At 49.3% G+C, this 19,908-nt stretch overlaps 3 protein-coding genes across 7 annotated transcripts in view; 1 reads left to right on the top strand and 2 right to left on the bottom strand.

Moving 5' to 3' along the window:
- Positions 1-4,371, top strand: part of IFT172 (intraflagellar transport 172) — a 32,883-nt gene extending 28,512 nt beyond the window's left edge. The window contains exons 36-48 of the mRNA XM_036090196.2: positions 50-148; positions 321-430; positions 559-622; positions 744-830; positions 1,125-1,241; positions 1,815-1,925; positions 2,103-2,222; positions 2,743-2,838; positions 3,056-3,115; positions 3,201-3,299; positions 3,622-3,775; positions 3,917-4,008; positions 4,219-4,371. Of these exons, the coding sequence (XP_035946089.1) occupies positions 50-148; positions 321-430; positions 559-622; positions 744-830; positions 1,125-1,241; positions 1,815-1,925; positions 2,103-2,222; positions 2,743-2,838; positions 3,056-3,115; positions 3,201-3,299; positions 3,622-3,775; positions 3,917-4,008; positions 4,219-4,308 (1,299 nt within the window). The 3' untranslated portion in view covers positions 4,309-4,371. The remainder of the gene's footprint in view (positions 1-49; positions 149-320; positions 431-558; positions 623-743; positions 831-1,124; positions 1,242-1,814; positions 1,926-2,102; positions 2,223-2,742; positions 2,839-3,055; positions 3,116-3,200; positions 3,300-3,621; positions 3,776-3,916; positions 4,009-4,218) is intronic.
- KRTCAP3 (keratinocyte associated protein 3) lies at positions 3,334-6,141 on the bottom strand. Of its 4 annotated transcripts, none has more exons than XM_036090235.2 (7): positions 6,000-6,139; positions 5,671-5,855; positions 5,523-5,582; positions 5,145-5,351; positions 4,876-5,010; positions 4,657-4,769; positions 4,451-4,557 (listed from the first exon to the last, which is right to left on the bottom strand). In XM_036090235.2, exons 1-6 carry the CDS (start codon positions 6,025-6,027, stop codon positions 4,662-4,664), a joined length of 723 nt encoding a protein of 240 aa, XP_035946128.1. In that variant the 5' UTR covers positions 6,028-6,139; the 3' UTR covers positions 4,451-4,557; positions 4,657-4,661. The 4 variants fall into 4 exon arrangements, with proteins under 4 accessions (XP_077912242.1, XP_035946128.1, XP_035946127.1 ...); XM_036090234.2 differs by having other exon boundaries at positions 4,451-4,536; positions 6,000-6,137; XM_078056116.1 differs by lacking the exons at positions 4,451-4,557; positions 4,657-4,769 and adding an exon at positions 3,334-3,439 and having other exon boundaries at positions 6,000-6,141.
- Positions 6,142-6,241: 100 nt separating this feature from the next.
- Positions 6,242-17,579, bottom strand: NRBP1 (nuclear receptor binding protein 1). Of its 2 annotated transcripts, XM_036090194.2 has the most exons (19): positions 17,228-17,579; positions 14,043-14,272; positions 13,733-13,855; positions 13,184-13,285; positions 12,289-12,378; positions 12,096-12,136; positions 11,663-11,757; positions 11,176-11,199; positions 10,097-10,180; positions 9,854-9,912; positions 9,607-9,705; positions 8,268-8,400; positions 7,991-8,096; positions 7,797-7,847; positions 7,564-7,699; positions 7,305-7,358; positions 7,155-7,218; positions 6,870-6,925; positions 6,242-6,793 (listed from the first exon to the last, which is right to left on the bottom strand). In XM_036090194.2, the coding sequence occupies exons 1-19, from the start codon at positions 17,397-17,399 to the stop codon at positions 6,689-6,691; spliced, it is 1,824 nt and encodes a 607-aa protein (XP_035946087.2). In that variant the 5' UTR covers positions 17,400-17,579; the 3' UTR covers positions 6,242-6,688. The 2 variants fall into 2 exon arrangements, with proteins under 2 accessions (XP_035946087.2, XP_035946088.2); XM_036090195.2 differs by lacking the exon at positions 11,176-11,199 and having other exon boundaries at positions 17,228-17,575.
- Between the last annotated feature and the right edge of the window lie 2,329 nt (positions 17,580-19,908).

The raw sequence follows: 19,908 nt of genomic DNA, 5'->3' as shown, positions 1-19,908 counted from the left end.
GCAGTGGTATTTGTCTCTCCTACCCATTGTCATCTGTTCCACCCCTCAGGCAGCTGAACTCGCCATCAAGTTTCTGCCTCCCCAACGCAGTCTGGAAGTAGTTCGGGCTGTGGGACCCCAGCTGATTGGAATTGGAAAGCACAGTGCAGTAAGTAGGGTACTGGGACAGAAAAGAAATAGATTCACGGAGAGGGTGGAATTCCGGTGCCATCTACACCCAGGAGGGCATATGGGGTGGGCCTCTTGGCAGGTGTGACCTGCAGTCAGTTCTGTGGAAATGGAGGAGATGGTCTCCAGGCTCTGATTCCCCAACTGTGCAGGCCGCAGAGCTCTACCTGAACCTGGACCTAATCAAGGAAGCGATCGATGCTTTCATTGAGGGTGAGGAGTGGAACAAGGCTAAGCGCGTGGCCAAGGAGTTAGATCCCCGGTAAGCTGCTGACCCCTTCTCTCCAGGAAGTTCTCTTACTTCCTTTTGTAAGGAGGAGGAAGAAGTTCTCATGGGAAGCGTGTGCGTCCCAGGACCGTGTAGTATTAGATCTCTGCACATCTTCACAGGTATGAAGACTACGTGGACCAGCATTATAAAGAGTTCCTCAAGAACCAGGGCAAAGTGGACTCGGTGAGACTTGCAGAGAGTTAGCAAGAGGCCAAACACATGGAGGCTCAAGGGATTTTCTCCTTCCTCTCCCCGCTCATGTCATGTCTGTCCTCTTAACTCTGTCTTTTCCACTGATCCATAGCTGGTGGGTGTGGATGTGGTGGCTGCTTTGGACCTGTATGTGGAGCAGGGCCAGTGGGACAAGTGCATTGAAACGGCTACCAAGCAGGTACTGCTCTCTTCCTCCCATCCCTAGCTCTTCTGGACATTTTCCCTTGGCTCCCCTTGCCCCAGAGCTGTATCTCTCTTACTTCCTCCAAAGCCCAACCCCAAAGATCCCTAACCAGCATCAGAGAGTCAGTCTTCCACCTTTTTGAAACTGGAGTCAGAGGCCTAGCTGGGCCTGACTTACATAGGCCTTTGCCTCCTAAACAAATCCATGGCCTCAAGTTACCACCCCACCCTCTCTGCCTGGTCTTACTGATCCCAACCTCCCCATGCTTTTCCTCCATCTCCGGGACAGAACTACAAGATTCTGCACAAGTATGTGGCTTTGTATGCGACTCACCTGATCCGAGAGGGTGGCTACGGGCAGGCACTAGCCCTGTATGTGCAGCACGGAGCTCCTGCTAACCCACAGGTACCAGCCTGCTGCTCAGGGTGAATGTTCCCCAAGGAAAGTCTTACCTTCTCCTCAAGAACCACCCATTCCCTCGGCAACTGTCTTCTCAAAGGATTCTTTTAGACAGTGTCATGCCCAGGGACCCCCCCCCCCCCCGCCAGCGTCTTCTGAAATGTACAGCCACTCAAGATTTCTCGTTTGAGGATACATCCAGCAACCTCCCCGTGCTCTTAGCTAACACAGGGAAGTCTTTCAGAGATGAATTCTGCACACACCTCTAGGTCCTTACTAACTTCCTTCAGAGACTAAACACTGCTCTCCTACCTGAGCACCCCAGCTCAATGGAGTATCAGTCCATTAATGTGTGACTGCATTCGCGTTCACACATCTGTCCACACGCACACTGCCAATTGTAAGAAAGTTATTTTCTTACTCTTCTTTCTCTTCCTGAAAACGATCAACACTTTCTCCATCATTGTTCCCTAGCTCCTCCACATGCACGCTTACAGCCTGTATCCTCTTCGGCCCCACACGCACTTTCTCTTCTAGTTACCCCTCCTCACTCAGCTCTCCTTTCCCCACTACCCCTAGAACTTCAACATCTACAAGAGGATCTTCACGGACATGGTGAGCTCACCTGGGACCAACAGTGCTGAGGCCTATCACAACTGGGCTGATCTTCGGGACGTGCTCTTTAACTTGGTGAGGAAGTCAGGTCCATGACAGAGTTACAAGGCTACCCGACCTGTCCCTGTCCCCCTCTTCTTTCAGGCACATAAACATTTACCTTCAAATGGGCTGCACCTTTGTCCAGGTGGCCATGAGCTCTCCGGCACTCCTCCAACCCCTGACCCAGGCTGTGCTCTCTTCCTGCTCTAGTGTGAAAACCTGGTGAAGTCTAGTGAGGCAAACTCTCCAGCCCATGAGGAGTTTGAGACGATGCTGCTGATTGCTCATTACTATGCCACTCGCTCAGCTGCCCAGAGTGTCAAACAGCTGGTGAGACTGGGCGGGGGGCGGGGCGGGGGGGAAGCAGTCTCACAGACACATCTTCCAATGTATGAAGTTGAATGAATTCAAGTTCTGGATTCTCAAACTTGGTCCACTTCTCTCCTAGCTTCTCTTCTGTTTAGACAAATCTTTAACCCCCGCTGAGGTGGTTTTCTTCCTGGACTCCTCCACTGACCTTCTTAGGACTCTGCCCACATAGCTCCAGCCTCATTATACTTAAACATTCAAATCCCACAATTTCTGTATTGATCTCTTACAACATACACACTTGTTTGGCTGATTCGTGATAGCATAATGTAAATTTATTGTGTGTACTTGAATGATAGAAATAATCTAGGCCTAGTTCTCTTGTGCAGATGAAAAAGACCCAGAACCACTTGAGATCCAGAGCAATTTCATATGTATTACTGGTTTTTTGGTTCTCTGGCTGCTTTAGTTATAAGATCACTGGTCTGGTAGCTTAGTCGCTACAGTGCCAGGATCATAATGCTTTGACTTTAATCTGTAGGAAACTGTGGCTGCCAGGCTTTCTGTTTCGCTCTTACGCCACACCCAGCTCCTGCCTGCAGACAAGGCCTTCTATGAAGCAGGCGTTGCTGCCAAGGTGAGCTGGGACAAGGGTGTGGCCGAGGAGATGGGGACATCAAAACTTGGGAGGTAGAATATCCTGTGTACTCAGGTAGAGCAAAGCAGAGTGTGGGGCGGATGATATGGAGGACATTGTTTTCTTGTGTCTTCCTGGATTCTTTCCGCTGCATCCTGGAGAAGCAGCATCCAAATCCCAGCTGCTCACCCCCACTTGCAATTTTTCTCTGTTGCAGGCAGTTGGCTGGGAGAACATGGCATTCATCTTCCTCAACCGCTTTTTGGATCTGACTGATGTGGGTAGAGAAGTTGTGCCCAGAGGGTGGGAGGTTTTGCCTGTCACAAGCTGTGTCTATCTCATGGCTGCCCACTCTGCCGCAGGCAATCGAAGAAGGGACTCTGGATGCCCTTGACCACTCTGACTTTCAGGATACAGACATTCCCTTTGAGGTGCCACTCCCAGCCAAGCAGCACGTACCGGTAAGAGCACGAGATTGGAGAACAGGGAAGGCCTCACCGGTGTGAGGGCGCTGTGAAGGGAGGACACTTTATCACTTTATGTTGGTCCTCCTAACCTTTGTAACGGGCATCAGCTAGCAACATCTTGGGAAGGGCTATTCCTTCAGTGAAAGTAGAAGGAGAGAAAAAAGAAAACTAAGGTGGTGACCATGAACCCCATCCAAGGAGGATTTTGTATGGGTAAAAGATGATGCACAGGACGACAGTTAAGTAAGACTCCCAACTCCCCACCTTCCACTTGCCCTGCCCTGCGTGAAGCTGCTGCTCCTTCTGTCCTTCCCAGGAGGCTCAGAGGGAAGAGGTTCGAGACTGGGTACTCACAGTCTCAATGGACCAGCGGCTGGAGCAGGTTTTGCCTCGGGATGAGCGCGGTGCCTACGAAGCTTCCCTGGTGGCAGCGAGCACCGGAGTTCGGGCACTACCCTGCCTCATTACAGGTACAGAACTCTACAGCAACCCACGTTCTGTGGTGGGTGGAAAGGAAGGGAAAACAGCAGGATCAAGAGAGTATTTTACTCCGAAATTGCTCTTGGTTTTCCCCCTAAAATGCCAGTTCATCTTTTTTTCTTTCCCCACAGGATACCCCATTCTGAGGAACAAAATTGAATTTAAGCGGCCAGGGAAGGCAGCTAACAAGGACAACTGGAATAAGTTCCTTATGGCTATCAAGGTTAGAGAGGGAGACTTGGAGGGTGGGGACAGGGAGAGCAGCACTGAAGGAAAATAAGAAACTACTAGAAGGGTGGTGGAAATGTCAAGAAGGCAGGTACCGGCCCTGAACTCTGCTCTCCCTACCAAGATGGGGTTGATTTTCTTTAGAGAAGGAATGCTTTTCCTTAGCACTAATGCATTCCTCTCTTGTTCTTCTGTTTGTCCACAGACTTCCCACAGTCCAGTGTGCCAGGATGTGCTGAAATTCATTAGTCAGTGGTGTGGAGGGCTACCCAGCACCAGCTTTTCCTTTCAGTAACTGGCAGGGTTCGGGGAAGAACTACTGGATTCTCTCCCTCATTAAAGTCTTGTAGGTAGTGGAGACTGCTGTGTTCTTTGAATAAAGTCATCCCCAACATCAGCCTAGTGCCCTTTTCCCCGGAAAAGGAATCATCATCAAGTAGAAGAAAAGAGTTCTTTTATTACAACTGTTTACGTCATCTCGGGGTTTATGTCACCGTTGTGAACTGAGCCTCTGGATCAGCACCTGCTCCACAGAACGGAGAACCTGGGTCAGAGGGCAAGCAGCACAGCAAAGGACTTGACCCAGTTCTAAGAGTGGTTCCCTGCCTCCACCCTTTCCCTGGCCCCAATTCTCACATATTACCTGTCCTAAGCCCAGCTTTTCTGGGATGCCTGCATTTCTTGATTTTGATCCAGTAGCTGCTCATTTTCCTGTCTTTTACACTTAGGAAGTTCAAGCTCTGTCAGTTCCTCTAGCTGTAGGGGAGGATGGAGTTAGTACTCCTGCCCCGAATTATAGTTCAGCACTTTTTCAACACAGCCAGTCCGTGTTGAATGAGCCTTTCCTGTTCCTCTTCCTTACCTGCTCCTGAAGCCCTTCCTTCCTGCAGGGCCCAGCCCCACGCAGGGTGAGTGCAGCCACACAGCAGTAACCAGACAGGGCAGCCTCCGCTGCAGACATGAGCAAAGACGGGATCCAGAGAGCCAAGGCTGTATCCTACAAGGTGAAGAGGAAAGGGGGAGGGGGGGACTGAGAGGAGCAGGACAGGAAGTAGACAAGTAGGGGTGGTTGAAAGGGCCAGGGCCAAGGCCCTGGAGACTGCAAAAAGGCTGAGAAGAGCACGCACTCACATAGATTCTTGTGGGGTCAAATGGGCAGTCAGCCCGTCCAGGCCCCTGGTCCAGCGGTAGCAAAGGATTCAGCAGTCCTGGATGACAGTCAGCAATCAGACGGCGGCCACCGTTGGCCACAGTGAGTGACACAGCAAGGAGGAGGCCCAGGGAGCAGGCGGCGGACAAGAGCAGGTTCACCAGAGCTACCACCAGCAGGGCCCAGTGCTGGCAGGGGCAGAAGATCAGGGTGAGCGGCTGGGCGCGCCGGCTGCTGTCTCCCACTATAAGGCACCTTGGTTTCTCTGAGGCTCCTCCTCCCACTTAAAGATGAAGCTGAATCGGGTCCTCATTTCCCTGACCCCAAGCCTCATTAAAGCTCCAGAAATCCCCTCTCACCAGTCGTGGGCACAGAAGGTTCCTGGATGCCAAGAGGGCCACAAGTCCCACGGAAACACTCTGGAATACACAAAGACTGAAGCCCGCGCCGCTCTACGTCCCGCCTCCCCTCCCCCACGCCCGCGGCCCCGCCCCCCGCCGCGCTCACCAGCAGCCCCGAGCCCACGGAGATGACATTGGCCGTGGTGTACTCCGGGGTGACGGCGCCGCGGGGATTGGCCACGTGTCGCAGGACTGTGCCGTGCAGCACGGCCCCCAGGAGCAGGTTCACATGGCCTACCAGGATCAGCGCGAGGCCCACGCGCATAAGCCGCCGGGGGCCGCGGGCCGCGTCTGCAAAGCACGGGGGGAAGGGCAGGCCTGAGCCGGGAAGGGAACCGGAGGGCCCCCCGTGGCCGCCGCCCCCGCCGGTGAACCAGGGGCTGTGGGGCGGGTGGCCGGCGGACGGAAGGGACCGAGCCCGGGGCCGGAAATTACCGAATCTGTAGAGGCGGCAGCACGCCATCGCGGCCCTCCGCGCCCTGCCGCCGGGCAGCTCTCTCTACCTGGCCCCGGCCCCGCCCCCGCTCTCCCGGCCAGCCCCTCCCGCTCGCCACCTGAAGGCCCAGCCCCGCGCGCGCCCCGGGCGGAGCTCCGAGCCCGCGCCCCCTGGCGGGGAAGGCGCGCGCGCACGGGCGCACGCACACACACACGCGCGCGCGCACACACACACACGACGCTTTTAGCAAAAAGTAGACTTTTATTACAGCAGCAACTGAGGCGAATCGAATGGCCCCCCAGGGCCACCACTGCAGCACCACCCTTCTCTCCCACCCCGTCGGCCCCAGCGGGATTGTAGACTTCAGCTCCCCCAGTGCCCGTGGGCCTCCTTTCCACACAGGCTGGGCGGGAGCCGGCAGATCAGCTACTAGCGCCCAACTAGAAGGCGGCTGCTGAGAAGGCCCAGGCCCACGTCTGTGCAAAACAAGTAAACAAAGTGCAGAGGGGAGGAAGAGAAGGGGAAGGGGGAGGGTGATGCTCAGAACCAGGGAGCCCCAAAGCCCTCCTGAATAATAAAGGAGAGAAGGGGCTTCACAGGGTAATACTGACTGGGGGGAGGGGCAGGAAGGCTGTTGCGCGTCTAGTGACGGCCACAGCTCTGATTAGGGGCCTGGCCCGAGTGAGCTCTAAGAGGAGACGGTGACAGCGGCTGAGTTGAGGGTGCTGTTCCTGGCAAAATTGAACTTGTTCAGGGTCTCCTCTAGCAGAGAAGTCAGTCGGCTCTGGTCAGCCTGGGGGAGAAGAGCTGGGTGAGACAGGGCGAGAGGAGAATGGAGCGGCCAGGGCGGCTGAAGGCAGAAAGCTCACCTCGCTAATGAAGCCCAGCTGCACCAGCTCAGCTGCCAACTCCGGGATGTTCTCATCTGACAGAGAAAAGGGAGGCGGTGAGCACGGTGTGCGAGTAAGGGGCCCACAGCCCGTCGGGTCAGCCCAGCTGGGAAAGAACGATACAAGCAAAACTGCCACGTCTACCTATCCGTTCTATGTGCGTCAATGTGTTGCTGCCCCGTAACCTTCTTCCCCACCCCTAAGAATGTCCCTCACAGATAAGACTCAGAGACTCTCATCCTCGGAGGGAAAGGAGAGACTCACTTGGCATCAGGTCACAGCTCAGGTGCCGGTTGAGTTTGTCCTCCAGCTTCAGAAGAAGCGTCAGCTGGAGAAGAGGACAGTCAGAAAATGAGGCTCCCCTTCTCCACCCCCGGCCCCCCAGCCCTTGGCAGCCCTGGCCCTGAGCCTTACGTGGTGTTTGACTCCCTCCTCCACGGACTCGATGTTGCACTGCATCAGCACCACCTAGGGAGCGGGGATGCAGAGGTCACCACAGGAGTATTACCAAGGAATAAAAAGCCCCGAACAGCTAGAAGACTTTCCAGCCTACAGGACAAGCTTGCTAGAAAGCAGAAACACATTCTTTTCTCTAAAGGACAAAGCCTTATTTGATGTGTCCTCTTCTCCCTTGCACCATGACCATGGAGACCTCCACAGCCCTTAGCCCCACCTTGCGGGTCTCCACCTCAGCTGGTTCAGGTGTTGGAGTCTTGACAGAGGGGGGCACAACAGGTGATGTCACCTCCTCCTGCTGTGGCTGCTGGGGCCGAGGTAGCCCAAAGGCTGTCAAGGGGTAGATCCCATTCCTAGAGCGAGATCAAACAGGTCACACGGGCTCTGTGAATGCCTCAGGACACCCACCCTGCTTCTTCAAGCAAGCCTTTCCTCTCACCCTTCTCTCACCTGACATCTTCAAGGAATTTATCCAATTCCAGAGCCGGTGACTGAGAGTACCTGCAGGAGAAGAGAGAGCACGTGAAACGAAGGAAATAAGCAAAACAGCAGATTCAACAATTCCCAAAGAATGGACAGGTGACAGAACCCTCAGTGGTAGTGACAAATCTGTCCCTTTCAGACCCTCTCAGTTAGTTACTCACAAAGTCTGTACTGGTTCTCTTCCTGGTCCTGCAGGAATTTCAGCCAGTACAGCACTGGTATCCATGTTTTTGGTGATCTCCTCCAGAGCATTCTCTGGGATCATGTCTGGAGGGCATGACGAAATGGAAAGTTATTAGATTAATGTCCCGGAAGGCCCAGGGATCCTGGGGGGTAAAGAATTCCTTTGGAAGTGGAAAAGGAAAGAGAGCATTGCTAGTGATAGTTATTAACGCTCTGGACGGGTAGAAAATTCCTAGCAGGGCCAAGGGGACTCACGTTGGTGTCCCACAATGCAGTGGGCAGCAAGGAGTTTGAGCGAGGGCACTTCAAACAGTGCTGGGTGGAACAGAAGTTCTCTGGCTGTTGGTCTGCGAGCAGGCTCAGAATGCAGGCACTTTTGAATGAACTCCTACAAAAGGGAATGAGGAAGTAGAGCGGGAATCTGGCAACCAGACCACTGCGTTCATCATGATACTTCATCACTCATACTTAAGACAGGCTTTATACATACTAGGTGGTCAGCACTGGCTGAGGGAGTAAATTGTTACATGTATCTGAAAGGGCTTTGAAGATTCTAAGGTATTAACATGAAAGGTATTGTTCATGGTTTTTCTGGTTTTAATTGTTTTTCTACTCTCCAACCACAAGCTTTCTTTTTTTTTTTTACTATTCAAACTTGCAAATTCTTTTTCCTGATTTTCTACTTCTGTGCTTTAACAGCCCACTCACTGTCTTCCTTCCTCTCCGACTCTCACCAAAGTTACCTCTCTGTTCCCAAACCTATCTGCTGTGGTCAACAGTATTCACCATCTTTTTATTTCCCAAGCCAACTACCACAATTTCCTTTGTCTCCTACAATCATTGATTAAGTTCACTGGCTTTCCCCAAGCTTCCTCCTCACACACACACACCCCTTTCCCACCTCCCGTAGGTCCCATGATGATTAACCTGCTTTTCTTTTCCTCCTTACAAACCTGAAGGCCAAGAAGGTCATATACCTTATCTGTCGCTTGAATGCCCCAACCTAACAATGAACTAGAAATTTACTCCACACTAGCCTCAGGACTTCCCACTAGTCTCCCTGTTACACTATCTAATGAGTTACAAACTATCCTTGTTTGGACCTTCCTGTCCAGCCTCTACTTACTGTAGTCTATCTATACTGATTCATAACCTTATACCCTTTAAATCTTAGCTTGTTATTTCAGGGCACTTTCCCTACGTAAAACTATATAAATATAAAACCCCAAATGACAGATTTAATTCAAACTGGCCAATTTGCTTAAAAATATCAAGATGGTTGTCTGAGAGCATATACCAATTACCTGAGGTAACCACTGAATTAGTTTACCTCCAGGTAGACACACCTAAATTAACACACAATCTTTACCCCCAATACTACCCATCTTAAACCCTTAACCTGTGTGTGTATATATACAAAAAACAACATAGGTACCGCCGAGGGAAATATTCAAATATTCACTGCTTTTGCCTGTCCCTTCTGCTTTCTGTTTTCTTGCTCTTAGAAGACAGCATATTCCAAGTAAGTAAAAAGGAAGAAAAACCTAAAGAACATTTCGAAGTCTGTTCAGGGAGTGATCCAGAAGATTCTTACCCTCTGTAACGGGTCTTCTAGAAGCTGGATGGCACTGCTGATAGCTTCCTGTGGCACATATGAGGACTCCCCATTGCCCTGAATCTCCAGCACCGCCATCTGCAGTGGGGAACAGAAAAGACCAGCAGAGACTTCAGAACTTCAGTGCTCCAGCATCACCCCCTCAAGACCTTACTTCTCCCTCCATTTCCCCCTTCCATCTTCTAACTTGACCCCTTTCCAACACCACTGCTTGTGGTTTCCTCACCTCCAGTGCACACATGCCAAAGGAGTAGATGTCCACTGCTGTTGTCACATTAGTGACTTCTAGGGAAAACAGAGAAGCCTTTGGTGAATCAGAGGATGGGGGCAAGGGGTTGCAGAAATGCCTTTTAAAAACTTTTCGTAAGCCAGCAGAGAACTAGAAGTTTCAGTTCTATTACCTCTGGGCCTCGGGTTATAAGGTGGAAACCTGGAGAACAGGGAGAGGGCAGAGAAATTGGTGCCTCACCTCCATACTCTGGTGCAAAGAAGTGTAGATTCTTCTGCTCTTCCCGACAAGTCTTCACATGATTGTTGATAGTGTCAGGAGCCACTGGGAGTAGGGGAGATACCCACAATCTGACCACCATCAACAAAGCATAGTCTCACTCCAGAGAGAGGTCCCCAAAAGCCAAATTCTCTCCTGATGACTCTAACCCTCAAGGCGCAAACCTGTCCTTTTCCCATCTTGAACCACAGACTAAACATGAACACCACCTACTTCCCCTTTCTTGGGTCAACTGCTTCTCATTTAAGGTCCCTAATTCAGCAGCAACAAACACTCCACACTAAACTAATAGGTATATAGGGACCTTGGGCTGGCCAAGAAGCAATGGAGGCTAAGGAAAAACTTTTGTTTGTGATCTGCTCACCTTCCCCAAAGCTCAGGAATATCTAATCCCTGTCACATGAAAACATGTGGTCTAGTTCTTTCAGCTACCCTGCAAATAGCATAAAAACACAGGCAGCTCTTTCTAATCTGGGACAATTAAAGATCTCAGAAACTTGGATAAAAAAGGTAAGAAGGATTAACAGTACAACCAACTAGATACCCTCCTTCTTACCCACCTTTGCTGACTAAAACTCAAAAACAGCTCAAAGTTGAACCAATACCCTTGAATCAGTCTCATGTTTAATCCACCAAAATTTTAGACTCCTACTCTACTCCCTTATTCCTCAACATTGCTGCCACAGGCCTTAACGAGGAACCAGGGCCGGGCCCAATTTGGACTCACTCAGATCGTAAACAATGACAACAAATCAGAGAGAGTCTGGGAACACAGTATGATTTAGGGAACCAGCCTGATGATGAAGGGAAATAAGAATCCAGGACAAAAATGGCCAGCCAGGCAGAATCCACAGGAAACAAGCAAGTCATGGAAGGGCAAGCAGGTGGAGGGCTGGTAGGGAGAAGCCAAGCAGGCATAACTAGGCAGGGGAGGTAGGGGAACAGGGCTTGCTCCCACGACTGCATGCACTGGGCAGCCGCAAAGGGGAGCAGATGGAGCACAAACAGAGCCCCACAATGGGGCAACAGGGAGCTCTCACCATTAGCAAAAATCCTATGAAAGACTGTTGGGAACAGAGCAGCCCGTAAGCGGGAGGGAGGAAAACAGAGAAAAGTTGTGAGCAATGGAGCAGCCAAGCCCCAGACAAATGGACACACAAATCACACAAAGACACAGCACACAGAAATGTTATACACAGCACACAGATACACGGCAAATGAAAGCACTCACAGCAGGCACAGCCTGGAACCTCCTTTGGTAGGGTCTGGCCCCAGGGGCTCAAGTCAGACCTTAGACCCATCTCTTGCCCTTTTCCAACCTCCTATCAAGATCTCTGGATTAATCCACTTCCCTCCAAAAAAGGTATAAGATCAATCCTACCCCCTAATTACCCCTAGCAAAGTCCTATCTCTTACCACCAGCCCACACCTCAGAATTTTGCTCTACTCTCCCCACTCCTTTCACCTTACCCCCATGGTTCCCAAATTCCCGAGGCTCCCCTGCCCAGAACCTCTCCCTCCCCTCACCAGAGCCAATCTTGATGAGTCCGTTGTGCTGGATGAAGATGGTGTCACAGGTCAGGTTCCCATGGATGATGGGGGGGTCACAGGAGTGCAGGTAGCTGTGGGGGCACTGGGCTGTTAGAGGGGCCACTGGGAAATTAAGGGCAGGGGGAACCCAAGGGTTAAGAGGAGCAAGGGCCTGGTCTCCTGCTGGTCACCACAAAGATAATCCCCACACTCTGAATCTCCATTATGCCTGATGAGTTAAATAGCTGGATAAGCACTAGGAGAAAGAGGTGGGAGATAGCATCGTGGTTAGGGCATTAGGATGGACCCTTTAAAAGACAATAGGGGCCTAATCTTGACAGTATAGGACAGTATAGAGTAGTACCCTACAATCTGTTTGGAGGAACTAAACCAGGAAATAGGGGAAAAACACTAACCAGATCCTACTTACCTAAGGGCAGAGAGGATTTGCGTGCACCAGCGCTTCCAAGCCTGGAACAGTTTGATCAAAGGGTCAGCAGTAATCCCCTCTCTTAACCCTCCAACTAGTTCTCCTCCATCCCTTCCCGATTAGCTTCATGATTAATATAATCTTTTTAAAACCCCCAAACCAGCCTAAAGCTTTGTCTGCTCTCCCTCCATACCTTTTCATTCATAGTCTTGTGGTTCTTTTTGGTCTTCTTCAGAAACTGCTTAAGACTCCCAGATGACATGTATTCTGTGATAAAAATGACCTGGAGAGGCAAAGCACTCAAATAAGGCCTTAGAGTAGAAATGATCCCCTACCTGATGACATGTATACCAGATATATATTAGATTTGGAAGTCTGGTGGTGGTGGTTTTTTTAAGTTTCCCTTTTGTTGTTAGCACTACTTCCCTAGATTTAATAGGACGAAAAAAACTACTGAACAACAAGAGCTATGGGAAGTAGGGATGCCTGGGTGATTCAGTCCATTAAGCGTCTGCCTTTGGCTCAGGTCATGATCCCAGGGTCCTGGGATCGAGTCCTGCATCGGGGTCCTTGCTCAGCAGGGAGCCTGCTTTTCCCTCTGCTTGCCGCTCCCCCTGCTTGTGTGCTGACAAATAAATAAAATCTTTAAAAAAAAGAAAAGAGGGGCGCCTGGGTGGCTCAGTCGTTAAGCGTCTGCCTTCGGCTCAGGTCATGATCCCAGGGTCCTGGGATCGAGCCCCACATCGGGCTCCTTGCTCAGTGGGGAGTCTGCTTCTTCCTCTCCCTCTGCCGGCCGCTCTGCCTACCTGTGCTCTCTCTCTCTCTGTCAAATAAATAAATAAAATCTTTAAAAAAAAAGAAAAAAAGAAAAAAAAGAAAAGAGCTATGGGAAGGAAACAAAAGTTTGCTCATTTCTGCCCCATCCATCACCAGATAAAAGGCATAGGACATAGACAAAGCCCTACTCTCATCTTCACAACAGCTGATTTCAGTTTTGTTTCAAAACTACCTTATTTTCATCTCTAAATGTAAAAAGAACAATAAATGTAGCTAGTCTCTTTGTGGTAAACTCAAGAAAAAGTTCTTACCCTGGCCTTGTTCTCTTTAATGTCAGCCCAATACTTGTGAAACTTAACAATGTTGAGATGTTCCAACTGAATCAGATTATCAAACACAGCACGGACTTTTTCCTGAGAGCAGGGGAGAGAGTGGATAACAGCGTTCAGAAATCACTATAATCCTGAAAAGCCATTCCTTATCCCTCCCCAGAAATGATCTAATCCCGACATACTCTCCTCCTACTCAGCTTCTCAACATCAATTCCTCTTTAACACCTGCATTCTTTTTTTTTTATTTAAGTTCAATTAATTAACATATAATGTATTATTTAAGGGGTAAAGGTCTGTGATTCATCAGTCTTATATAACAATCAGTCTTATATAGCACTCACCACAACACATACCCTCCCCAATGTCCATCATCCAGCCACCCCACCCTCCCACCCCTTCCCCTCCAGCAACCCTCAGTTTCCTAAGATTAAGAGTCTCTTATGGTTTGTCTCCCTCTCTGGTTTCGTCTTGTTTCATAACACCTGCATTCTAACACCCCACAGGCTACATCCTTTCACCATTACCTACCTCCTGCAGCTTGTAGTTCTTGCGTTCAGAGAACTGGACCTCATTCCACACAACCTCTACACCCTCCTCTGTATCCATGGCCAGGTATGCACTGTCGATACCTGGTACATTCCGTTGATTCACCTGAGAAGAAATTCAAATGGAAAGGAATTATTAAAGTTGCCTTATAAACTCTCCATTTTAATACTCTACAAGATCATCCTCTCCTAGGCTCTGATCTGTTAAAGTTTGGTCTGCCCCTTTGAGACTTTCCCCTTCCACTTTGCACTTAGAATTCACTCCCCCAAGAGTAACACTACAACCACCTTACCTCTTCTCGCCTCTTCTGCCACCGCCCACATGGTGACTCTTCCAAGATCTCAGACTCATCTTCACTTTCTTCTTCTTCCTCTGGGGAAGCAGCTGAGGTCGTGGAGGTCACAGGAGGTGACACTGACGTCAGGCCAGGAGCTGAGGATGAGGATTCTACCTTTGGGTCTGAGCCACTGCTGACTACTGTCTGGGACTCCCCCTCCGACATGCTGGAACAAACACTCAGGCCTGCATTGGTTGGGGCAAGGATGGAGGGAGAAGGCAGAAAGGGTCAGGATAGATCCATAAAGATTTAATTCTGGGGCACCTGGGTGAGTTCAAGCCCCACGTTGGGCTTCATGCTTAATCCTAATAACCTCATCTGGGGTTAAAAAGAAAACAAAACATATACCTCCCTTATTTCCTTTAAATCCAAAATCAAATTAACCCTGTCTGAACACAGAAACATTAACTACTCTCTTATCTAGAGAAGGTAACTTATCTTGGTTGAAGATGACCCACCAGGAGTGGCAAACCTAAGATTTATGACAATACAACCCCCATTAGTAAGGTCCAAATTAACGGCCAAATCAGGGACAGACACCACTCCTTCTCAGCAATACTCACCCAACAGCCTTCCCCCCTTTGAATTCTCGCCTGCCTCTATTTACACTGTGCTCAAGAACTAAGCTACATGGGCCCTGTTCAGAACAGATGACCCCAGACCCCAAAATGTTCCACTGATTCAGCCCTAAGGCTGGACTTGTAGTACTCTCAGCGAATTTATCCAGCTGAAACCCTCAGCTAATTTATTCCATTAGAATTCTGGTATTTGCTATCTGTCCCTCCTATACACAGATCAAGTCTGCCAGTCCATGCTGAGGCTACCCTTGGCCCAGGTGACTGGCAGTGGTTAGTGACTTCATCCCTGATGATCTCACCTTCCCTGTGATGTGAGTGTGCAAACGGGTATTGGTTAGCAACATTTTTTTTCATTCACTCATTCAACAAATGTTTATTAAGCACTTACTGTAGGCCAAGCACTGGGCTAGGTACTTGAGATACACTAGTGAATAAAATAAATGAGATGCCCACATTCATGGAGCCACAAATTTAAACTGATATAGAACTTCCAGCTTCCAGCTTTCATTTCATTCACATGGCTCAAAGCGCCACCCTCTGGGATACTAGATCTGACAGAGATATTCCCTCAAGAATAACTCAAGGGGCACCAGGGTAGATCAGTCAGTTAAGCATCTGTCTTGGCTCAGGTCATGGGTCCTGGGATCAAACCCAGAGTCTGGCTCCCTGCTCAGCGGGGAGTCTGCTTCCCCCTCTGCCCCACCCCCCCATGCGCGTGGGCTCTCCCTCTCTCAAATGGATAAAATCTTAAAAAGAAAAAATTTAAAAAAAAAGAATAAATAACTCAAGATATGGCAGTTACAGGAAAAAGTACTATATAGTATAATATTTTTTTCAAGATACATGGGTACTTGGAAAAAAAGAATTCTCAAAAGCTAAATGTCACTAACTTGTCCAGACAGTCACAGGACAACCACTGAATGTTATTCCAAATCTCTAAGAACAATGGCTGTGAAGGAGTTGAAACCTGTGTGTGCTGGGCTCAAAGGAAGGCTCCAGTACGAAAGTGACATTCTGGAAACTAGATTTCCTCCTCTAAGTCAGTTCACAATACAGAAGCCTCTGACTAACACCAATCTTTTGAAAAGCCCTCATTTTAGAACTCTTGGATACCCACTTCTGCCAATCTCCACCCCCAGCCTACACTATGTTCAACCCAAATCAGGAGATTCTTATTTGACGACATTCTAGTAAATACCAGAGAACCACAACACACTACAGAGAAAATCTGGCAAGATATTCTTTCCCTGTTATTTTCTAGGTCCTGCCTATCACAGAGTTGATTCAACCAGCCAAGAAAGCTACTATCTGTATATCTTGGTAATCTACCAGAAAATGAGTTAGAGATCATTTTCTTTTTTCTTCCCCTGAAAAGTAACTAAGAAAACAATAAGAAAGTTCATATGGATTACTTCCTAGAGATATTTATAGAATGCATCTTGAATCTGAACAGCTAAGTAAAATTTCCAGCTAGATTACAATAGGAAATACCAGTGGAGTTCTAATACAGGAAGCCCGTAACCAACGGGCTCTAAGGAAACCTCTGGACTCAGGGCGCAGACAATCCACACAACACCACAAAAGAAGCCAAACCTTTACCGGTCACAGACATGTCCTTGGAATGTGCTTGTCTTCTCCCTCCCCAAGCTTTCCCCAGCAGGCAAAATGAAGGCACTGCCCAAGATCCCCCAGCACTTCCCCTCCTGATGAAGAAACCATTGTAACGCCGGGATTTTCATCTCAGGGTCATTCAGAGGTGTAAGAGATCACATACGGAAAAGGTCATTTACGCCCCTACAAGGGAATCTCCTCGCCGCCTCCAGCAACCCCGAGAATAGTGTGTTCACTTCTGAGCAGTGTAGGTAGATCGTCGCGCAAAGTTTTTCTCGGAGACTTTTATTTATTGGACTGCAGCCCCTCTGCATTTCAACTCCTCGGCGACAGCTCGCAGGCCACGGGCCTCTGAGCTACCCTCACCCCGAGGAGACCAAAGGGCCTCCGGGACCCACAGGACTGTCCGCTCAGACGTCAAGCAAGCGCAGGGGACGGCTTCACGCTCCAACAGGTCGCCCTGCCCGCTGTCTGCAAGGGAGCGCCTGCAGTCCCGCAGGCCCGGGAGCCAGCGGCCGCCACCTCATCAAAGGCCGGCCCCGCGGCGCCGTCAGGGGCGCAGGCCACGCCCCCGCGCAGTCGGCGCGCCGGCCTCCGCCAGCAGGCGCGGCCCCGACGCTGCGCTTCCGCAGGCCGCGGGGCCCGCCACCACCGCCCCCGCCGCCGGCCCCGCCTCTCGTCAGCCCCAGTTCGACGCGAACGCCCCGGCCTCGCGCCCCGCGCCGGCAGAATTCCGGGTCGCCGCCACTCAGGGCAGGACGGGCAGGCCCGGCAGAGGCTGTGGGGCCCGGGCGGCCCCTCGGCTCCGGCGGGCCGGGCCTGGGCCGCCGAGCGAGCAGAGCCGCCACCAGACACCCGCCTGCCGGGGTCCCAGCACCCCGGGCCGCGGAGGCCGACCTTTCCGTCCTCTCGCCGAACCCCTTCCTCCCGCTCATTTCCCTCGGCGCTCACCTCCTGACTCCGCTCCCCGCAGCCTGCGCTTCAGCTCCAGCTCGGGTTCGGGGCCGCGGACCAGAGAGACTCCCTCACAGCTGCGCTCCGCAGCGCAACCGAACTGCGGGCCCCGCCCTCGCGGCGTCCCGACCAACAGATGGGCGGTGCCGCACAGCCGTTGGGTTTCCATTGGATAAGGCGGTCAAGATGGGCGGTGCCCCGGGAAGACGGTCGCTCGCTGGCCTAGTCTTCAACCCGGTCTCCTCCCCTTGAGCCTGTCCGGCGGAGACCTCTCGGAGGCTTCGGTGTGTTCGGTCTCAACTGGGGCTGGTCTCTCTGTCCATCCCTCCGTCCAGCCCAGGTGCCCCCGATGATTCTGCTGGGCGAAAGGAAGGCCTTCCCTCTCTTCTTGAAGGCGCCATGACAGTTCTGGTCCGACTGAAAGACAAAAGGAGCGAAAGACGTAGCCTCAATCCGGGAGGAGCGCCCACCCACTTTCATTATTTGGGGGGGGCGAGACTGCGCAGGACACCAATTCTTCAGAAAACTTAAAAATTTTCCTGAATATATTCTGAAAATTGCATAGCACTGATATTTGCCAAAACTTCGCAAGAGGTTTTCACAGATAACTCGTTTGATCCTCGTAAGAAATTGAAATCATTCAGTGCTAATTGACAAATGCAAGAAAACTGAATCAGAGGCATTAAACTATTCACCAAAAGTTGATAGGAGCCAGATCTAGCATCCAAACAGATTTATCAAAGGCTTCCTTGAAAAGATGTTTGGGAAAAATTTGGATTGACTTCGAGGAAGTGGAAAGAAAAGATTCTGGGTGAGCCCATTGATCTGCGAAAACTAAACGCTGAGTCTGAGCGGTATAAATTCGCTCTGCCATTAGACGTCTATTATGGAGGGAGGAGGATGAATCAACTATCACAACTTGGGAATGTCATTATCACTAAATTTCACTGCCCTTAAAGGCAATCTCTAATCCTTCTTAACTAATATAAAGAAGGATCCTGTATCTGGCAAAAGCCCTCTCATTTTCTCAAAATAGTTCTTTTTGCAACCAATCTCATCCTTTGATTCTTCTACCTTTGAAAGACAGGGCTCACACACTCTTAGAAATCTGCTGGAAGTTATGGATCTTGTCTTGGATATTTAAAAAATGCATTTGTCCACCAAATTTAGCATATAATTTTAGAAGAGTTGAGGTTAAAGTCTTTGTTCTAATCTTCGAAGGAAGATTGTTCCTCCTCCTCTCCAGATTAACTTTTTTTCCTTGTGGGCTCCAAAGCAATTGGAGCACCTGGTCCACTATAAACATTCATTAAATATGAGTTGACTTTATCATTATAGTTTCTCATTCTCTTCTGTCTGGTCCTTATCATTATCAACCTTACCTTTTCAACTAGCTACTTCTTTCAAATATGCATAGGGGACCCATTAGCATCCTCCAACTCTCATTTTTAATTTTTCATGTTTAAAAATCTCAAACACTGCATTTTCGCCACCTCATTTTTTTCTGCCTTAAAAAATAATACACATCTGTTGTAAAAAAAATCAAAGTATTTCAAAAATATTTAACATAGTGTAACAATATTTATGTAATAGCTTCTATGTGCTATGTTCCACCATTTTAATTGCCTTATGACATACTAACTCATTTAATACAAGAATCCAATGGAATATTGTGAATTAACAATTGCTATAGAACGTGAAAATCTCTTGTAATCCTACTTCACCAAAATAATTAAGACTTTGATGTATGTATCTCCATTTTTTTTCTGTCCGTATTGGGCTCCCTGCTCAGCAGGAAGCCTGCTTCTCCCTCTCCCACTCCCCCTGCTTGTGTTCCATCTCTCGCTGTCCCTCACTCTGACAAAAAATAAATAAAATCTTTAAAAAATAAATAAAAATAAAAAATAAAATGAAAGCAAGCTAATACTACATAAGCTTTTTCAATTTACTGTTACTTTTTCCATGGCAGCTCATATAGCATTAATGTAATTTTTAACCACTGTAGAGTATTCCATTGTCCAACATTTAATTAGTAACTACCAGGGGGCGTCAGGGTTATTTCCAACATTTATTATTATAAGTAAAGCTGTAATAAAATCCTGCTGCACACATCTTTGCCTGTTTGTGAAAATTATTTTTATATATTCTTAAAAACGGAATCGCAAAGTCAAGAGCTAAGAACATTTTAACTTGAATAGATAGTGCCAAGTTACTCTTCAAAAAGATATCAAATAGTATCAAGAGTATGCTAGGGTTTAGGGATGCCGGGGTGGCTCAGTCGGTTAAGCAACCAACTCTTGGTTTTGGCTCAGGTCATGACTTCAGGGTCGTGGGATTGAGCCCCGCATCAGGCTCCTTGCTGAGGATAGCATGTGCTTGAGAGTCTCTTTCTCTCTCCCTCTGCCCCTGTCCCCACCACTGCCTGCGCATGCGCTCCCTTTCTCTCAAAAAAATAAAATCATTTTAAAAGAGTTGTTTAGGTTTACATCAAAATTGATAAGATTCAGAGATTTCCCATATATTACTGCACCCCATATGCATAGCCTCCCCCATTGTCAACATCACTCACCAAATGGTATACATTTTACTGAGAATGAACCTACATTTACCTATCATAATCACCCAAAATCCATAGTTTACCTTAAGGTTCACTCTCGGTATTGTACATTCTAGAGGTT

The sequence above is a fragment of the Halichoerus grypus genome, chromosome 10 (genome assembly GCF_964656455.1).
Source record: "Halichoerus grypus chromosome 10, mHalGry1.hap1.1, whole genome shotgun sequence".
NCBI lineage: Eukaryota > Metazoa > Chordata > Mammalia > Carnivora > Phocidae > Halichoerus > Halichoerus grypus.
The sequence above is the reverse complement of the archived record's forward strand: the minus strand, read 5'-3'. Positions and strand labels throughout refer to the sequence as shown.

Excerpts from the sequence above, each read along its gene's own strand:
- KRTCAP3 (XM_036090235.2), bottom strand. The coding sequence starts at position 6,027 with ATGGCGTGCTGCCGCCTCTACAGATTCG. Across the intron at positions 5,583-5,670 it reads CCGTGGGCTCGGGGCTGCTG|AGTGTTTCCGTGGGACTTGT; the intron begins GTGAGCGCGGCG and ends TGTGTATTCCAG. Across the intron at positions 5,352-5,522 it reads ACCTTCTGTGCCCACGACTG|CACTGGGCCCTGCTGGTGGT; the intron begins GTGAGAGGGGAT and ends TGCCCCTGCCAG.
- NRBP1 (XM_036090194.2), bottom strand. The coding sequence starts at position 17,399 with ATGGAAACCCAACGGCTGTGCGGCACCGCCCATCTGTTGGTCGGGACG. Across the intron at positions 14,273-17,227 it reads GCGGGGAGCGGAGTCAGGAG|GCCTGAGTGTTTGTTCCAGC; the intron begins GTGAGCGCCGAG and ends CAACCAATGCAG. Across the intron at positions 11,758-12,095 it reads CAAATCCTCTCTGCCCTTAG|CTACCTGCACTCCTGTGACC; the intron begins GTAAGTAGGATC and ends GTGCCCCCACAG.